We start from the raw sequence: 21,198 nt of genomic DNA on the forward strand, positions 1-21,198 counted from the left end.
GTATTACGTATCGTAATTTGGAGGGGAGTCTCGTAAAACGTTACGATGTGTTACAAGCGTGGGAGAGGGGCTTCGTACAACGCGTTATGTAACATTCTTTTTTTTATTTTAAAACAATAACAAAGGTATTTTAGCGATTTTACTTTGCGTGACATCATTGTGAATATTGGAAAGAACATGAGACTTTAGAGTTACGTAACTTTTGAAGTGGAGGCAGGGGCGTTCAGGAAAACGTTACGGCGCGTTACATGGGGGGTGGGAGATTAAAAAATCTTCAAAAATTGCGTTACTTAGTATTTGAACGGCCCATAATGTTCGATACAGAAATAAAACCTATTTTACGGATTTTTGCCAGGTCGTATTAATCCTGGGTGTGTCTGAGGCGATTTATCTAGTTTTTTCTAGATTGAATGACGAGACGAGTTTGCCGTTCGCCTCGCTTATCATACCCCGCCCTAAATAATAGACACACCAACCAACTCCTTAAATTATAAAATTACACTGCGCTCGCCCCCCTGACACATGAGATGTTAAGTCTTATTGGTTAGTTATCGGTTGGTTTATGTAATATTTATGTAAGTATATTTAAAGTCAATGATAGTTCTTTTTATTTTAACCAAAATCACCTCAGTTCCTAACAATATTATGAAGAAGAGAAGTAACATGTCACTTACGAGTAACTGAACGGGACACTTTATTTGACTTCGCCGTTTGTCTGTTCGACATAAATGTCGACGTCGTGAGAATTGGTTTCTGTATCTCCGGCGGAATCCCGTTTGAGAGATACCTGCAGGTTTTTGCCACTGCAAAATGTTTGAAGTGCATTTAATTTCAAAAATGAACTACTTATTTAGATATTCATTTATAGCGCTTGATATTGTATGACTGACGATAGATATAAATAAATTAATATTATCTATCGAATTCGCTATATTTTCATGGTGTTATTCGGTAAAAAGGTTTTTGAGTTATATGTCTAAAGATGGAACAGAATAAGAAAATCTGTTTACATTTGACGAACCTCAGGCAGAGGTAGTATTTTTTTTTTGAATGACGAGACGAGGTTACCTTTCGCCTGATGGTACCCTTATGGTATCATATACGTATCCCTATACGACCGCCCATATACAACAGCAACACCATCCAACACTTTCAATTACAAAGTATTGTTTGTTATTCCACTGCGCTCGCCACCCTACGACATGAGATTTTGAGTCTTATGTCCATTAGTTACACTGGCGACAATATTCTTCAAACTGGAAAACAACAGTGACTACACACTTGCTTAGCGGCGGCTAAAGATATTGCGGTGGTAAGTTATTATCGATTTGCACAAGACATTGAGCGGCCAGAATTATTATTATTAGTGGCAAAGACGTGTTTGCATCATTTACAAATTATCTAAATAGTATTTATATATTTACAAATGATAGTACTTACATAATATCAGATAATACAACTGAGTTAAGATGCGCACTATAATATATCAAATAATATATGTACTATATAATATATGTAGGCCGAAAGTTACGGTTGCGTGGGTGCACGGACGGAATTGAAAAAAATGAGCGCAAGATGGCGTCTCTCGGGAAAACCGCGCGAGGTGAAAGGTGTCGAGAAAAATATAATTCGTTTTTAAAGTAGTGAAAGGTTTGATTGATGCTGTTTCCCGATCCAACGTATAATATATCAAAGTTGTTACCGTTGAAGTTGTCAAGATAAGTTGTAAGGGCTCAATGTATTACAGACGCATACAGCCACTATGGCAGTTTATCTCTACCATAGCGCTAATCAGATATATTTTTTGTTAGTACCATACATAAACATGTATTGTTGCTTCGTTAACGAAGTTTCGTTCAAGTGCGCGCCAAGTACCCAAACTTAAGTTCATAAATTGAAATAGCGCACTTATTTCAATCGAGCGAACGAGTGTCATATTATTACTCAAAGGAAAAACGTTGTATTGCCCTTTTATTTCAATCGAAAATGAACTTTGGTTACGGTGATTAGAGTCGTAAACGATTTAAGTGGTAAATGCATTTCGAAATATTATCAGCATTGTATTTGAATCCAACACTTTTTAAATATGCATAGAAATGTGCTGTTTTAAAATTGAAGGCTGGCAATTTTTTTGTTCACGTAACGATATGTGATCTTCATCGACCTGAAGAACCCACAATGCTATGATTATCACGAGTTCTGGTTCTTGGAGATCATCACGGTTAATAAGAATCATCTGTCTATCATCAAGTGACTTACTTCAGCATAATCTTAGGGCCTATCAGAAACATCTATTGTCCGAAATAACTATGTAAAATATACACGCTGCCTTAAGATTAAGTAACTTGTAGCAGTTTCTGTGTGGCGTTTTCTAAATATTGTCATATTAATTCGCACGCCAAGAACACACGATCAACACATTAAGTGACGTGACGGTACTGCCAGACACGCTCTCTGTCTGCCAATACCTTTGAAGGAAAGGAATAAGGATTTGGGGAACGCAACAGTAAGATCACAGTTCACATCAATTACTTGTATACCTCTAGCCAGAGGCGGTCTTAGGTGGGGGGCGACCTGGGTAACCTCCAAGAGCCTTGTGTTTAAGGAGGCCTCGCACGACCTACCCTGAGGATCTTATTTTTAACTGTTTCTTAACTAACAAAGTCAGTTTGGGCACTTACTAAATTGGAAAAATAGAAGACTTTTTCTTAGTCCAGTACGGAGGCTAGTGCCGGCTAAGGCCACCGCTGCCTTTAGCAGTTTTATCACTTAAATTCTTAACTATCTCACTTCTAGCATGAGATCATAATGAGACCAGGGATGCTGTGCGTCGGTCAAGCGCGGGAAGAGGATCCAGTGTGCCCGTGCCTGGCGGTTCCCGGTGCTCCCCTGGTGGTGAGGGCTCGGCTTGTCGGGCTCCAGTCCTGGGGCTTCGGTTGCGGGTACCACCACGACCTTCCGCTTGTCTACACCGATCTACGATATTATCAACCGTAAGTTATGACATTCGTAATCACTCAAGATGATTACCGCAACTTTAGCTGTATTTTGCTGACATACATGTTCTCTCCTTCCTATAACTTCTCCTTCAAGTGGAGTGTGAAGACTCAAATAAACGGCCTGACGTAATTATGCCGACCGTCTCGGAATATTTTTATTTCCTGCTGGTCAACACGTTCTTTGGACTGCTCTTCACTTCACACAAGGTGTAGTGAAGCAACTTTGCTATGCTAATGAAAAATACAAGTTAATTAAATTGGTATACCTATGTAAAGGCTATTAGTTCTTGTTCGTTAATCCGCTCGCGTGGAAATGTGTTCCGCGAATTTAAATTTCCACATTACCCTTTTTTTAGGGAATAACAACCTTCTATTAATAGGTCTTACGTCGCAAATTCTATTTAAATCCGTTGAGCGGTTTCATTAGTTTCGTTAATAAGGACATCAATATTATGCTTTAACGTGGTTCTTGACTCAAGTCTTACTTACTTTTACAAAAATATACAGCATACCGAAGTACGGAATTATTGGAATCCGCTCAAAGTATTCGGAATCTAATAGAAGTGTCAAATAATAAAAGATGCATTCACTGAATTGTGACGTCACTGAGCCTCAGCCCGGCGTATATAACGGCGTATACAACAAATATAACCAGATTATATTACTATCCTTACACACTGCAATATATGAAACGCGATTTCTGCCACATTTTATAAGCAACTTTCATGCTGTCTTCAAAAGGTTTTTTTTTTAATTCTTGTAGCTAAAGCATAAAGCAAACATAGACCACAACAACCTGTAAGACAAAGAAAGAAATAAAAGTTAGGCACCTGTTCGAACAGCCAAACAGTTCAGTGCTATGTAATTTTGTAAGTCAAAGTTTTGAGTGCTTTAACTGCTTGTAACTGCAGCATAGATAGAACAAGCTTGCCTTGGTTTTTTATTAATTTAAGGTGGTAGCTCAAGGTCCATTTTCATACATTTTGTTTCGGCTTTAATCTGGGTAACTAAACAAGTATTGGCAAGTAAAGAATTTAAATTCACGTCTAGTTAGTGATTAGTTCTCGCAGTTGAAAGAAAAATGTAAAAATAATTAATAATCATGGATATTTCTGCCTTTAAAATTTCGTCATATTAAATTTTAAAGGCCGAAATATCCATGATTATTAATTATTTTTACATTTTTCTTTCAACTGCGAGAACTAATCACTAACTAGACGTGAATTTAAATTCTTTGCTTGCCAATACTTGTTTAGTTACCCAGATTAAAGCCGAAACAAAATGTATGAAAATGGACCTTGAGCTACCACCTTAAGCCAGTTTTTCAAAATTGGAATGTCATCCGCAACAAGCTTATCTTCTTATTTTCAGTTGTAAAAAGTCTTGTGCCGCGGTCTTAAGTTTTGGGTAGCTTAGATATCGAAGAAAACCGAGTCTTAAAGAAATTTCACGCGGGCGGTTGTATATAATACTCTTCCACAGTGGGCGAGCTACGTATGAAATAGCGGAACCTCGCTCCCGCTTGACACCCTATGAGAACCGCAACAAAACACAATATTGTGAAAATAAAATTATACATTTGTTAAATCATAAAAAAAAATACTATTCCACATGTTATGCAGCTCCAATATGGATCGGTGTCCCTTTTCAGGGACGTTGCAGTTCAAATTATCTTAGTTTTTACTATTTCATAATCTCTCACGTTCGGAACATCCAGACACTAATAAACCGTGTTTAAAACCGACACGGTGATTCCCGAATTGGAAATCGAACCGAAAGACTCAACAGCCCACACGATTACCACTGCAGTCTATACCAACGAGGAAACTTTTTAAGTGATGTAAAAACATTTTATTTCTAGAAATATTCCATGTCTACTCTATTTTTTACCCGGAAAATATGCAGAAATATAACGAAGTCGGGTGAAACCGTTCGAATATAAATCTCAATTAATGGATATAAAACTTGCACTCATGTTTCAATACATTGAAATTTCATCAACAAATAACAAATATTTCTGTAGCCGGCTTTAAAATATTTACCCGCGGTGGAGTGATTTTGAATGCGAATATTTTAAGTCGGTTATTGTACAAGCTATCTTGTTTGTAATCGAGGTTTATTGCGTTTACATCTGATCAGAATTGTGTCCGAGTACTTTCTTTGTGCAAGTAGCATGTAGGTATGAAAACTCGCTTAGGTTTAAGTCTAAAATTGCATGCAACTTGCATCTTGCTTGCATATTAAATTGTTTACATTTCAACTACTCAAGCTCCACGCAAATTGCACCTTGTATGCAAGACACATTGGTAATGGAAACGTAGAATCGGATACACTACTAACAACTAAATTAGTAATTTGATGTCGCTTACAATTTTATAATAATGCTACTAACATATTATATGGAATATTCACATACATGCTGCAGACATGTTTGTTTGATGTTTCTCTGTCCATTTGAGATAATTGATAAGATTTTTTACCTACACTCTATATACTTCCATATAAATGGTCTGTCACATAAAATTCACTTGAGACTTGTTATACAGGCCCTATGTCCCGAATGTATAGGATACTATACGCATACAAAGGTGTAGAGTGGGATCTTTGTTCCGATAAAGAATGAAATGTAGTGATGTCGTATCTCGTATTGAAAACTAGTCCATTGAAATGTTACATTTTTTAGGCCTTACCTTGCGTTTTTTAGAGGACGCAATTTTATTTTTTAGAAGTGTAGGGGGGGTCAGTGTAAAGCTAAAACCAAGTTTGTGGGGTCGCCACCCTTGTCCCTCGGCCGCCATCTTGGGTTGTATTGGTTTTTACGTTGTATCTCTTAATCTATTTATCTGACAAAAAAATTATATACATTTTTGTTGCAAATTAAATTCTCTGCAACTTTGGTCTAGTAACTTTTGTCGTAGAACTATAAATAAAAAAAGTTATAAGCGAAAATGTTAAGAAATTCAATGTTAAGCAATGTCCATTGCAACGTCATCAGAACGTGTGTTTATAAGGTTCATAATACGTACAACACAAACCCGCGGTTGTCGGCTTGTACGCGAATTACTTGGATCCTGAATCGCTTTGGGACAGATGAAGCAATTGCTTAACATTTTTGCTTATAACTTTTTTATTTATAGTTCTACGACAAAAGTTACTAGACCAAAGTTGTAGAGAATTTAATTTGCAACAAAAATGTATATAATTTTTTTGTCAGATAAATAGTTTAAGAGATACATCGTAAAACCATTTCAACCCAAGATGGCGGCCGAGGGACAAGGGTGGCGACCCCACAAACTTGGTTTTAGCTTTACACTGACCCCCCCTACACTTCTAAAAAATAAAATTGCGTCCTCTAAAAAACGCAACCCCAAATGTAACTTTTCAATGGACTAAACGGTTATATTCAAAACTAGAGACATTACACACCTGTGACGTCACTGCAAAATTAAGACAAAGTTTTTGTATTGCGGGAAGTCTACAAATAATAGTCTATCTAATATTACGTTACATGAGCTCATTCTGAGTAGATCGGACCACCAAAAGCCAAAAAAAAATTTAAAGTTGTATATTTATAAAATGTATGTAGATATTGTAACTCTGACTTTGCGGATGAACAACACCTCAGTCCCCCCGTGACCATGAAGGCTGCAAAGTCTTCGAAACGTCGGGAGAAAACTAAAATTTAAAACCGCGATAAAATTCGTAAAATAGTTTAATTTAAAAGTCTAAATTCGCGTAAACTTATGAAATCATTATTACATTACATGCCCAATAAGTAAACGAAACTATATTTCACAAAATTAAATCAATTAACCTGCTATGAGGAATTCACAAACGTAATGTATTATGCAAATGGTGTCGGCCCGCCATTCCTCCGCCGACAGCGTGCATTTTGGTACACAATTGTTAGTAATAATTGAGCGCATATTTCCATCATTGGATTCTCTGTGATTGAAACAGAGTCTGCTTATAGGGTAAAACGCTTGAATTTTGAATTGGAAAATGTTAACTGGTAATTCAACTGGTCTCTTATATGTGAGCTTCCGCCTGGGTAGGTACCACCGCAATATCTATTTCTGCTGCCAAGCAACAATGTGTCACTGTTGTCTTCCGGTTTACAGAACATTGCAGCCATTGTAACTACTGGACATAATGAAACTTCACGTCTCATGTCTCAGGATGGCGAGCGCAGTGGAATACCAAACAATACTTTGAAATTCATGTTGTTGGATGGTCTTTCTACTATTTATGGGCGGTCGTATCGCTTATCATCAGGCGAACGACAAGCTCGTCTCTTCATTTAAAGAAATAAAAAGATATCAGCTCCGCTTGAGGTTTCATCATACGTGAACAGATTTTCTTATTTAGTTCCATCTTTAGACACATTGGTCCTTGGTACTGAAAATTATAAGACACAGGCTAATTTTGTTTCCAATTAATATTTTTATTTCCAAGATATATGCTGACATTCAAAGTTTATTTGGTTTTGCAAAACAGCCTGTAACCACTTGTCTAGTGGCTCTTTCATTCTACAACCTCTCTACACAAAAAATCCTTAATAAAAATATTAAATGTGTTTATGTGTCGTTTAACTTTAATATAATATTTTAATCCAAGCGGCTTCGTGTCGAGGGACCGAACCCTACACCGGGAAAATGAATATACTTGTGTAGAAGTCTATCCTTCTTTGTGTTGAAGATTACATTTTTCTGTTAAATTATTAATTGCCCCGCCATAAGGCCTCGATATCTATGTAAACTATACATCCGAATCATTACTATGAGCCCAAACATGCAATTGTAGGTAGTTCAAAGTTAACACGTCTTGAAAATTCTACTGAAGCAATAGTATTTCTTAAAAGAGCTTCATAAGTTATAGCTAAGAGTTATCTCGCCTGCATCAGTTTAAATAAAAAAGAACTTATCAACATCGCTCTATTTGTCGAGAGCTATGATGCCAAAGACAGATATACGTTTTAAACCTAAAACCCCGCCTTTTGGAGGTTAAAAGGGCCTTTCCCATAGGACCCAGTGACGCAGTGACGAAGGACACTGAAATCCTTCCCGACAACACAATTTGTTAACTCATACTTTGTATAGAGATAAAACAGTGACACAGAATCTTGCTTACTAGCTTTACTTTTATTTAAACTTATAGATAGAGAGATGGAGAAAACGGCACGTCACCTGATAGTAAGTGATCGTACCCACAACACTAAAGGAATGATCGATGCGTTCCTCTATTTGTTACAGATGGTTAGTTCACAACATTCCAATTCTGAGAAAAATAGCTCAATCCAATTTAACAAGAATATTTCGGGCGACGCGCGGCTACATACTTTCACAGTGGCTTGCCGAGACCAGATTAATTAGGCCCGAATTGGAGATACGTGTGGACAAAGATATAGTTCCGACAAAACTGGACAAGGTCTTGGCAAAGTTGAGAGGAGATGTGTACGATATCAGGGATTATATAAGTAACGGCGTTTTCCGCAAACGCAAGAAGGAGATGTACGATACAATGAGACAGCATGCGCACGCCGTTAGCAGTATAACCGAGAGTCAGCTAGAATTACGCCCCTTCCTTAGTTATAATGTTTATGGTTTTAATGTCACTCAAACTGGAGTTAACGCCACTGAAGATGCTAAAAACCGAAGCTGAATTGCACAGGAAATAGAAGCAAATTTTTTTATAAGAACGAGTTTAGGTATAACTTCACGATATTGTTAATTTTGTAAAAACAAAACGCCTCATTTTCTGTCCACCCCTAAGTCTATGATTTGCTGCTTATATTTTATATTCGCCCGGATAGCGACCACCGTACACAAGGTGTTAAAACCCGCCATAGTGGCATGTAAGCGTGTCGCGTTCCGGAATCAGCCTGTGTACATCGGTTTCAAACAAGCCGACATTATTATAGTTTCGACTGGCGAGGGCTAATCATCTATCGACCCCAATTTTACCATTAGGTGCTGTAAAGTTATTTTGCAGTAGAAAAATAAATAAAATTATTAACCAAACAGAATTGTAATAATCGACTGACTGTATTCTCGTTTTATCTCTCTTATTTTTACTGACAGTTTTTACTAGATAATATCAAATTGTAAAATTTCTTTATATCTACCACCTTTGACAAATTTAGATATATTTTTCTTCATATATCCTGTAAAGGAAACTATAGTCTATAACAATAGTGTAAAAATTTTGTAAACATAATTGTATTATATGTATGTTTGCTTTTTAATTATATGCCTAAGAAACTGATATGTTTTCTTTGACAGTGGTATATGATGGTTCAACTCTATGATTGGTTTAAATTCTTTAAACATTACTTTTAAAAATGCCGATATCAAATATGGTTGATGCCGGACATAATTCTTGTTCCGTCGCACAATCGTTTTGCTATCTCAACTCGGTCACGTCCGTGGCAGGACGCGAGCGCGCTGCTAAAGAAATCGTTCAATGACACCAACTATTTCTTTGTTACTTTCTGTGATCATTTGATTTTCATTTGTTTTTTGTATGACGGTAAAATTATATCAAACTAGCTGACCCGACAGACGTTGTCCCGTCTTAACTATGAATTTGCAGCGCGCATTCTGTCAATCACTGACAGTTATTTAAAACAATTGACGGTTATATAAAATTAATATTTTCGTTAAGTTTTCTAATTTTCCGCACAATTTTTTGAATTTTATCTTTCATAAGAACCTTCTCATGACAATACCAAACACAAAAAAAAAGTAGTGAAATCGGTTCAGCCGTTCACGCGTGAAGGCGTGACCAAGGGAAATAGGGATTCATTTATATATACATATATATATATATGCAATACATTTACAGATAATATTCACAAGAATTGTCACAACACAAAAGAAGCTAATGTAAAAACACTTAAGAGCGCTTTCGAATCGACAAAGCGCCGCGCGGAGGCAGCGCGGTCGCAGCGTGGCTTCAGCGCTGCAGTCGCGCATATTTTCTTTATAAAGATTTTTTTACAGCGTATTGAAGGTGCCTCAATCTTGTAAATTACTTCTTACACTCGCCCTCTAATACACGTAATTAAAGATAACATGAAATGTGGGTATGATAGCATGTGGCTCAAAAGGAAAAAGGCTGATCCTATGCACACATGTTTAATTATCTGGTTGTAAATCGTATTTGTTGCTTTGTCTAATACCAATTACCTGGGATTGTGTTGCCTAGTTAACATCATACATGCAACATTGCAAGCTATAGATTGAAAATCAAAGCAATCATTCGCTCTCGAACTTGTGGCAGAAAGCGCTGCCAGCACATTGAGGTTACGGTAGGGATCGATTGTTCAAGTGTTACGTAACGCAATTTAGGGGGGAGGGGGGTCCTGTAAAACGTTACGATGCGTAACAGGGGCGGGAGGGGAGGTTCGTACAAAGCTTTATGTAACATTGTTTTTTTTATTTTCAAACAATGACAAAGGTATTTTAGCGACTTTCCGGTATTTTACGTAAAATAATTGCAACTTTAGAGTTACATAACTTTGGAGGGGAGGCAGGGGCGTACAGGAAAATGTCACGGCGCGTTACATGAGGGGGTGAGCGGGTCAAAAATCTTCAAAAATTGTGTTATGTAATACTTGAACGGCCTTTAAGGTCGATTATCGTTATTTTACGTTTATATTTGACATCGTCTGCGCGGCGCCTTTCTTCAAGTTTCTCCCACGGTAATCAAATATGATAACAAATACTCGTCTATATCACAGCACCGTAAGATTACTGATACCCTTAAGATATTATGTATTGAAGGCATATAATATTTATTGTCTTTGTATAAGGGGTTTTATTGCTAATGGTTATGCGTAGGCGCATCACTACTGCTGAAGTTATACGGCATCATCAGTATCATTATATACTGTCCCATTGCTGGGCATGGACTTCCTTTACTACTGAGAGGGATTAGGCCTTAATCTACCACGCTGGTCTAGTGTGGATTGGTAGACTTCACACACCCTCAAAATCCCTTAATATACGTATTCTTAATAGCAAGCTGAAACTTTTATTTCCATTCGTTATGCCTCTTTTTTGACAGGGTACCATTCCAGAGTTATTTTATCCACTCATATTTTGCCGTCTATAAGATGGTAAGACGGGTCAGATTTATTACCTTTTCCCTGGCACAGTTGTAGACTCCAGGGCGATCTGAAAAAACCAGTACCATATTATCAGACCCGGTCATCAAACCTCCACCACGGCTGTTGCACTCCCACGCTACATAACCACTTAAACACTAAATAAAATATTTAATAAACCATCGATATCATTTTGATAGTTTTACAAAATCATTTTATGTGAGGAATTATTTTTCAATTCATTTCACAGAGGAAGAAAACAAATATTACGGTAAATTTAAAATCGTTTTACATATTTTATGATGGACATATTTTATAGAATAAGATTTTCTGTTAAATAAATATTGTTAGTATTTGACTGTATTCGGATTTTCGGTTACCATGAAGTAAAGGAAAAATGTTTTTAGTTAAAATTTTATTTGTAAAGATATATCGACTAACAACTGCCTCGGTCGCGTAGTTGTATGACGGTACGTGTGCAGTGCCGAGGTCTCGGGTTCGATCCCTATTTTAGGGAGTGATATTACATTTCCACTCAATCTCAGCCCGGAGTTTGGAATTCGTTCTCGATATGGCGATACGCTCGCCCCTATCCCATAATGGGACGGAATACACACGACGGGAAATGAGTGCAGCAGTTGCGCCTCTGCCTACCCCTTCGAGGATAAAAGGTGTGAATTTGTACAACTCTATTTTGTGACTAAAATTTTAAATTCATTAGGACTACTTGGGTATAAAAACGGGAACTAGCACGGGAAAAAGCCTTTAATAAAGTTCGTTTAGGAAACAATATGAATGTATTAATAAGTGAAATAATTGATATTACATTATCCCGGCAATAAATATAAATATTATAACATTGAAGGATGAAAAGACTTAATAAATATTAGGTACCGACTTTTAAATTATTCATCTCATATTCTGTATAAAGAAAACCAGAATTTTTGACGCAGCTGCGACACCACGGACGGTAAGATTGCGTAATTTTTTTATCTTTGGCCAATTATTTGAACAGTCGTATCACAAGCGATGCCAATTTGTGGTCATCCCTTCCACTCCAACCGACATCTGGTTAGCGTATAACTTACTTTTTAAATCATTTTTTCTCTCCTTTACAAAACTACATTTTTAAATACATTTTCCGTAGAATACATTACATAATAAATGCTCCACTAAGGATTGTTCGCTATAAGTTTCATATTCCAGTTTACCCTGTGAAGAATATACTTCTATTTTATTTCGTAGAATAGAAAAATAGAGTGCCCTGTGTCCGAGTTTACATTGTGTTTCGATTACTTGACTATTGATACCGTGATGCTAAATTTGCTGTTACTAAAGCATCTTGGGAACTATTAGATTGTGAAGATTAGGTCCTAAACCAAAAAAGATTATATTAAGTTTGCTATTTTAGCGGGAAGGAGAGTGTGTACAAATTTACAAAAATGTAAAAAACAGTCACATGGAAATACTCGAGCGCGTCAGACATTCATAATGTATACGCGCTATATCTTTCTGATAACTGAGAGATATAACTCTGACGATTGCGGAAGGGTGGATAGAAAAAAAATATTCAAGCGCCTCAGAATAAGGCAAGATAAGTTAAGTACATACAGAACAGTGTATATTTCAATAATCCGACGATTTGAGCGTGGCATAAGGAAATGGTTGAGTCACAAAGCTGTAAAAAATCACTTTAAAATACTTATAATAATAATTTATATTTACTTATAATACATCGTTCGGCATTCAGTACCATTATAATGTGCAGTGATATGCATATACATGTGCTACTTCCTAAACAGTTATTAATTGATACTACTTTATGTTGTTAATGCTATAAATATACAACTTATAATATTTTATAATAAAGCGCATTCGCTGTAATGCGGTAAGGACGTAGCCACATTTAATACCCAATAATTTTAAAGTTTTTTTCTTTTTTTGGGTAACTTTTTGGTCATATTTAAAAGACAATCGCGTATTTGACTTTATTTTACTTATTATTTTTTTTTTTGACTTTTTTTTACTTTTTTTTTTTATTTTGACACTAAGACTCCGTTATCATATTAAACAGCTAATGTAGATAGTACCCATCTTGTCACCATTTATTTGAGATTTTAGATAATATTGGCTTTTGTATTTGGTTGGTTTATATGAATCTCTGCTAACCGAATTTCAGCCACGGCGGCCAATCTCAACGGAGATCAGCCAGGTACGCAGCAGATATTAGAGTGCACAAGTGTGTGCAAAATACACAGGTGCACTTACTGTTCCTTCACTCTCATAGTCCGGTGAGACGGCAAGCCGACATTACCGGAGAGAGATCAGGCGCAGGACCAACGACTTTACGTGCTTTCCGAGGCACGGGGGTATCACACCGCCAACTACTTGATTCCGAGCTGTGACTGAGTAATATATTATTAAGATGGAAAAACCCAGTCACAATTATTTTGGCCCGACCCGTGATTCGAACCCAGGACCTCAGCGCGGTAGTTGTACTTGTACCGTGTACAATTACAACTTCGCCACCGGGGCAGTCAGTTGGTTTAGTTATTTATGTGGTGAATAGAATTCACTTGAAAGTTGTGAAACAGTCCCTTGACCTACCATAATGGCTCTATCAGATGATTAAAAAAATATTATGAATCACCCGTTTTAATTGCGACTAAGATTTTTAAAAAATCTAATAATGCAGATATACTTTTCATTAAACTGAAACTCGAGAAATCTTAGACTTTTTCGGTACCTATATATATATACATATATTTCACGCTTACTTGATTAAATCTTGTATATTTCCGACTTTGAAACAGATTCTTGTAAACGCAACAATTTGCTATATTTTCCGTTACATGTTACCTCAAATTATCGATAGAGACGCAAATACAAACAACATCCGTATTTTAAAAGAAAATACCTTTGAGTCCCATCTGAGAAACCACTTTACGATTTACTCAATAAGAAAATCGCAGTTCCTGGAAGAACAATGTATTGTTTAGTTCATGAGAAATGTTGAATGCGAGAACCTATGTACCTGGGTCAAGGGTCCATACAACCCTATTACTGTCGGCTTCACTTTCTTAATTTATGTAAAATGTAATCATTATTAGTACGTATAAATGGCGTTAAATTTCTTTTCGGGAAATTTCATCAACGCCACCTATGCGTACCTACTTATGGTTTGGTCAACTTGTCTTGTCTTGTATGTAGTTTCTATTAAGTTAGATGTGTATTTACCAATGACGAAGGGTGACATTTTCCAAAAGAGAACTGGGCGCAACAAATAGGTACTACTAACATCCATAAATGTGGTTTGCAAATCATTCCAATGATTATAATTAGATTCTACATAAGTTACGAAAGAGAAGCCGATAGGAATCGTGTTGTATGGTCCCTTTGCCACTGGTATTTACCGCCTAGTACATAAAGCCGGTTTCGGATAAAAACTAGGCTAAGTTATGTAAGTACCAATGGCTAAAGAAAATTTTCAGAAAGGGACCCCGACACTTATACAGAGTCATTGTGACATTGCGTTACTAAACGAAACCACATACTCGTCTTCACCTTTGCTGACATTGTGCCAAAAATCTTCTATTGATAACTAATATTTTCACAAAAAATCCTGGTTTTAGTTTTCTGATTTTTTGATCATTTTGTAATCTAATGTGAATATGGCGTGTGCGTGAGTGTATATCTGACTGAAAGTATGATGAAGCTGCAACGAATTCTCTTAGAGTACTAGTAGTGGCTTTAGGGCGCGTAAAATTAAAAATACTTTTCATTAATATTTATTTTGTTTGAAACTTACACTTTTTAATTTTACATCTACGGCTCAAGTAGGTACTTAACTTATTGTAAATTGTTATTTCGAAGTAGATAAGTATGTGGTTTCATTTAGTAATGCGATGTCAAAATGATCTTGTATATAGGTATTAATATGCATTAAAGCAGTCTACAAATCGTTATAATGATTACATTTTACTTCAATTATGAAAGGAAAGCCGGTATGAATCGGGTATATGGATGTTTTGCCACTAGTAAGTATATTTATTCATACTACGTGCATGCCACTATCTATGTGAAACAAGTTATGTACTATATGTAATTTTCTCAGCTATGCGAGTTAAGCAAAGTTCTCGGTCTGCAATCCTTACTTTGATTCACAGGAAATCTCATTATTCACGTCAGGATATAAACTGATCAACGAATTAGGAGTAATTAGTGGGCAGTCATTGTTACTTTAATATTTCTATATTAATTAAAGTTATCAGAAAATCTCACGGACAAATGAAATTTGGTCAAAACTGCACCCTCACGTTGTCTTATGGTAGAGAAACGTCAATAAAAATATTTCTCTCAAATATAAGAATATTTGTATTAATTCAATATGACTCCTATATTCTATAAAAGGCGCACTTTAACATGCCAATGCTTTTATCGCACCACTGTAAATATAGAAAGCAGGAAATCAAATGAAGTGTGTGATGAAAATAAAATCCTTCCCCGTTATTTTAAGAGCGTTTCATTTATCAGCACATCAAATGACATTCGTGATAATTTAATAAGAATATTCTCAATATGTTATAACGAGAGGTTTCTTCTGAACTCTATAATGATGAATTATTTATAGGTTTTATTTATTTAATTTTAGGAAAGCTTACAAACTTCTTCTTGATCGAATTCTTCATCAAAGAAGGTCGTGTCCATCTGACACCTTTTGACGGAGTCGATAACGAGCTGTTTCCAAACTCTCCTGTCTTCAGCTTCCCACAGGGCAGTGGTAATAGCAAGTCCTGTTATACTTTTTATTTGATCAGACCAGCGGGTAAGGGATCGTCCTCGTGGCCTTTTACCGTTTACTTCTTCCACAACCAGCAATTTGTCGAAGTTATCTGGTTGTCTTCAGCTGATATGGCCAAAATAACTCAGGAGTCGTTGGTAGCATATTGTGGAAAGCCTTGTCTTGCTTACAGACTTATTTTACATTTATACAATATTATATTCTAAACAAATTGCTGACAATACGCCTCCACCAATAGATAAGTAAGCACATTAAATGTATAAACTAAAGAACGAAATCTTATTTATTTCTATGTGACCTTTTTACCGAGTATACAGCTGGCTATATGGCATTATACTGGTGGTAGGTCTCATATGTGAGAGTCCGCCTCGGTAGGTACCACCGCAATGTATACAATATATGCCAAGCAGCAGTGTATAGTCACTGTTGTGTTCCCGTTTGAAGGAAATTGTAGCCAGCGTAACTACTGGACATAATGAGACTTAACATCTTATGTCTCCGGATAGCGAGCGCAGTGGAATACTAAACAATACTCTGTAATTCATGGTGTTGGATGGTGTTTCTACTGTTTATGGGCGATCGTATCGCTTACCATCAGGCGAATAGCAAGCTCGTCTCGTCGTACAAAGAAATAAAAAAATATATATATTATAAATTAAATAAATATAGACCTATGCATTTGATAAAGTATTCAACTAATTATCAGCATTGCTGTGTTTACAATCGTTTACATATGTCGTGCTAGTACAGTTGAACAACGTTTCGATTCAAAGGCAATTGAAGTTGTCCGTACGAATCAAAAATATTTTTTTCCTATAATATGTTTTACCAAATAATACATCTAATATCCCTCTTTGTTTGAACCCTAATAGAATACGGAGAAATATTTTTGCAAATAAATCAGGGCAATCAATACTGCCATTAGCTATTTTCATAAGAAGACAAATGTAATTTATTAGGCATCTAATTTCTAGGGGCAAAAGGTGATACTTTTGACAGCGAGTATAATATCCTCACGTTGGTTAATGCGTTTTAAAAAATATTATGTTAGAATTCCCTTTGAATTCTTTCTAACCTCTTTATGTAAGATTCCAAACTTGAAATGCGTATTCGAGATGGCTACGTACGAATGAACAATATAGGAATTTAGTGGTTTTAAATATTGAAAACCAGCTGTGGGACTTAAAATAAACCTTAACGTCTGAGAAGCCTTATATGTAATGTCATTGATGTGCTTCTTGAAGAGTAATTTACTCTCATATATAATACCCAGGTCCATTATACTATTCACTTTAATAATAGCATCGCTATAAAAGCTATGGCTGACGTCGATGATCGATTTTTGCCTACAGAACGTAATATAGCATTCAGATATTATGAGCGTGTTTATTACGATGGAGTTCCGTGTTCGCAAATATAAAAAAAAACCGAACAAGCAAATAATAAGTTTGTAATAGTAAATTCGCTTTTTTTGTTATTGAAGTATATATTTAGCGTATTTACACACACACACACACATCATCACGCATTTATCCCCGAAGGGGTACGCAGAGGTGCAACGAAGGCACCCACTTTTCGCCGAGTGTGTTCCGTCCCAGGATGTGATAATGGTCGAGCCTATCGCCATATCGGGCACAAATTCTAGACTCCGGGCTAATATTGAGCAGAAAAACCCAAATATCACTTTGCCCGACCCGGGATTCGAACCCAGGGCCTCAGAGCGCTGCCGTACCGCGCATGCAGTACATCTACACCACCGAGGTAGGCGTATTTAGATTTCTCAATTTACATGTACTGTAAGACAAAAGTGATTCTATAATGATTTTGAGGTAGGGAACCCTAAAATAGCAACACACAGGCATAAAAGCGAAATATTTCAGGTTTAAAAACACATTCAGTACTTAAACAGTGAATTAACTAATTACAAAGTATAAACAACAATAAGCCAGTTTTTCTATACGGAACTCAAATCACGAGTCAGAATAATGTTTAGCCAGCATTTTAAACAACCAAATTCCTTATTATTATTTTATGGTAATTCCCACTGGTTTCCAAAACACAGCGTTGGCAAACTACCTCTGAAATGAATTTATTTATAAAAATTCGTAACATTGTAAAACTTTGTTATTCAATTAGTTTTTACTCGGCGCACCGGCCTTATAAGTACTTAGCGATAGTGTATTTTGTAATTAGTAAATGAATTTCTAGAACTCGAGAAGTATTTCTAGAGATTGGAACATTAAAAAAATACCTTAGCGTAATACAGATAGTAATAGATTCACAGCAAGATTTTGTATTCACTTATGTACAAGACGTGTAATTAATAATTATAATGGGAAATATAGGTTAGCGCTGAAAAATAATCATGTGTGTATTCGCTGTATTGTAAAATAGGCCTTATTTCCATATAAAACGCATGATCAGTGAATAATTATTAAGTGAGCCACTCGTTTGCCTATTACATATATTTAATCAATTCCTTATAACAACCTATCATTATAAAAAAAAAACAAACAAATCAGATTATGGCTAAATATGGCTTTGGCTTTTTACACAGGAAGGAACATTATTGTAAATTGTTTGACTAGACTACCTCGATAACGTAGTTTCTTTTACGTTACGACTGCAGTTGTTTAGGGTTCGAACCCCGCGTCGGAAAAGTGATATTGGGTTTTTCATTATCAGCCCGGAGTATGAAATTTATGCGTGATATGTCGATAGCCTTATCACATCAGATCATGGGACGGAATACGCACCGCGGAAGTGGGTGCACCAGTTCTGCCTCTGCCTACCCTTTCGGGGATAAAAAAGGCGTAGGCACGATTTGTAACTATAAGTAAAAATTAATATTGCATCATATGAATGAATATTCATTACGAGTTTACTAAATTATATTTAACTTTATAACAAAGCAAGTAGGCTGTAGAGTGCCTGTCCGTAAATAATAGCAATGGTACAGAAGTTTGAATTGTAAACTGCACAGCGAAGCGATAAGACGGAAGTTTCTCTGACGGAATGACCAGGCACTGGGAAGTGTTCCCAAAGAAGTGAACTTTAGAACGAGACGAAATGACTGTGCGGCTAATACAGACATATGACATATACATGGTTATTTTGACATTGCGTTGATAAATTAAATCTTATACTTGTTTTCTTAAAAACACTATCATAAGTTACACGTAAGATAAAAAAGTGTAAGCTTGAACAAAGTACATATTAACAAGGTTTGCCCGCGGTTTTGCCCGCGTTGAGTTTTCCGAGATAAAAGTCCCGCTTTACATTTTCCGAGGATAGAAAGATCCTGTAAACATCCCAAGGTTTTAAACTACACTGCCATATTTCATAAAAATCCGTTTAGTAGATTTTGAGATAATCGATAACATACAGACAGAAAGGGGGACGTTGTTTTATAATATGTATAGATAATGAAAAAATAATTACCAAATTGATCTTCTCTGTAAAAACTTATGCGTGCACTAACATTAAAAATATTTATACGTGTCGAATTAAGAGCTTCCTCCACTTGTTTCGTCGGTAAAAAGTCATTTTAATTTTACATGGTCCAAGGCCACTACTACTACACGAAGAGAATTTGCTGCAACAGCATACTTTGATTCACGCACCCGCAAAACTACTTAATGACCCAGTCACAAAACTAAAATCAGGTCTTTGGCGAAAATATATATCTTTTTAACGCAATGCTAGCAAAGGTAATGACGAATAGGTTTTTTTTGCGCATATGGAGCGGCCCCGGGGTGTCGTGTTGCATTAAGCTGCACGGACCCTTCCCTGGGGTATAACTATTAAATCTCAGGATGACGTAGTACAGTTATCTAAAGTCGTGTTTACCATCATGCAAACAGCTTGCTCTGTTTGTCATGCTTGTATATAAAAACATAATTTTACAATCCGATACAGATTTTCGCCACAATCGAATGGATGAGGGCGGTCCAGTACGTGTCCCTATGGCGCTCAATGGGGGAGGCTTATGTCCAGCAGTGGACGATTCCCGGCTGAAATGATGATGACACAGATTTTGAACAATTGATGTTATTTTTGCAATGATATGACGTGCATGCCGCTCGCTTGATGGTAAGCGATACCACCGCCTACAAACAGTTGCAATAGGAAATATAACTTTGAATTTCTAATAGGAAGCCACATTACTCCTGAATATTTTATCCCGAGAAAATATTTATCCCGGCAAAACTTTTTCACGCACGCGGAGCCGCAGGCGAGTTAATGTTGAATAAAATTCTTGTTCGACTATTCTCTTAGTCATAGTACGAGTGGAACTTCTCTTCAATGTACAAGCTATAATAGTTTTTGTTATGCGCAATACGATCTTTTTTTGCATAATGGTTGTATAACTTTACTATACCAAGTGGTTTGTTGTTAGCAAGTTTTATTTATATTATTCAAAGTCCCATGTTAATATTGTTTTCAGAAGGTATCTATTCGAATTTATAATACATATAGAAAAACAGATTAAACATCATCTTTCTACAATATTTATTTCCTTATTTAGATAATAACTAAAATATACACCATACATATCTATTTGTTATTTTTTCTTAATTTGATAAATAAAAAAATATGTAAATATGTAAGCGAAAGTCATATTCTAGCGACAGAGTCATAGGTAGGATATGTTATTCCCATACAATATTTTTTTCTATTTACGTTAACAATAGGTTGTAAATAGTAGGAAGACGTCTTGGCTGGGGCCCCTGGTGATGAATTTTTATAGGGTCCGGGCTTGTCGTAAGTGCTACATGTTAATCGCTGACAACTCAAATCAAATCAGGGGCCTTATTCTCTACCCCGCACGATATTTTAACCGTGCGTAACAAGCACGTAACACAACGCATCATGTTTAGGACTATAGAAATTTGGCTTACAGAATACCATTCCACGCACATTTCTCGAAGATAACATGACACGGCCGTGTTACGCGTTTACACTATCATACAGAATAAGGGCCCAGTCTTATTTCACATAAAACTTAGTTCCTACTTCTTACCATACTTTATGTAATATAATATTTTTCAAACCCATCGATTAGTTATTTAGTGTTTTCCAAACCTGCCACCAGACGTCTGCCCTACACTCACCCCTTATACGAAATGCAACACATACCAAACCCATGTAATAGCCATACAAACACAGCATATTTTGTACAATATTTACCAATGAAATTTAATATGATGCGGTTGCGGTAGCGTAGCAAATAGCTCAGATTATACCAACAAAGCTTTATTTGTGGAAATAAACAATAATTTGTTATCATA

The 21,198-nt window shown here is 36.2% G+C and overlaps 1 protein-coding gene across 1 annotated transcript in view; it reads left to right on the plus strand.

Annotated features, from left to right (window-relative positions):
* The window catches only part of LOC115455389 (trypsin epsilon), a 35,979-nt gene extending 27,319 nt beyond the window's left edge, over positions 1-8,660 (plus strand). The window contains exons 7-8 of the mRNA XM_030184039.2: positions 2,797-2,993; positions 8,252-8,660. Coding sequence (XP_030039899.2) covers positions 2,797-2,993; positions 8,252-8,660 — 606 coding nt within the window. The remainder of the gene's footprint in view (positions 1-2,796; positions 2,994-8,251) is intronic.
* The last annotated feature ends 12,538 nt before the right edge of the window (positions 8,661-21,198 follow it).

This window comes from Manduca sexta, chromosome 27, assembly GCF_014839805.1.
Source record: "Manduca sexta isolate Smith_Timp_Sample1 chromosome 27, JHU_Msex_v1.0, whole genome shotgun sequence".
NCBI lineage: Eukaryota > Metazoa > Arthropoda > Insecta > Lepidoptera > Sphingidae > Manduca > Manduca sexta.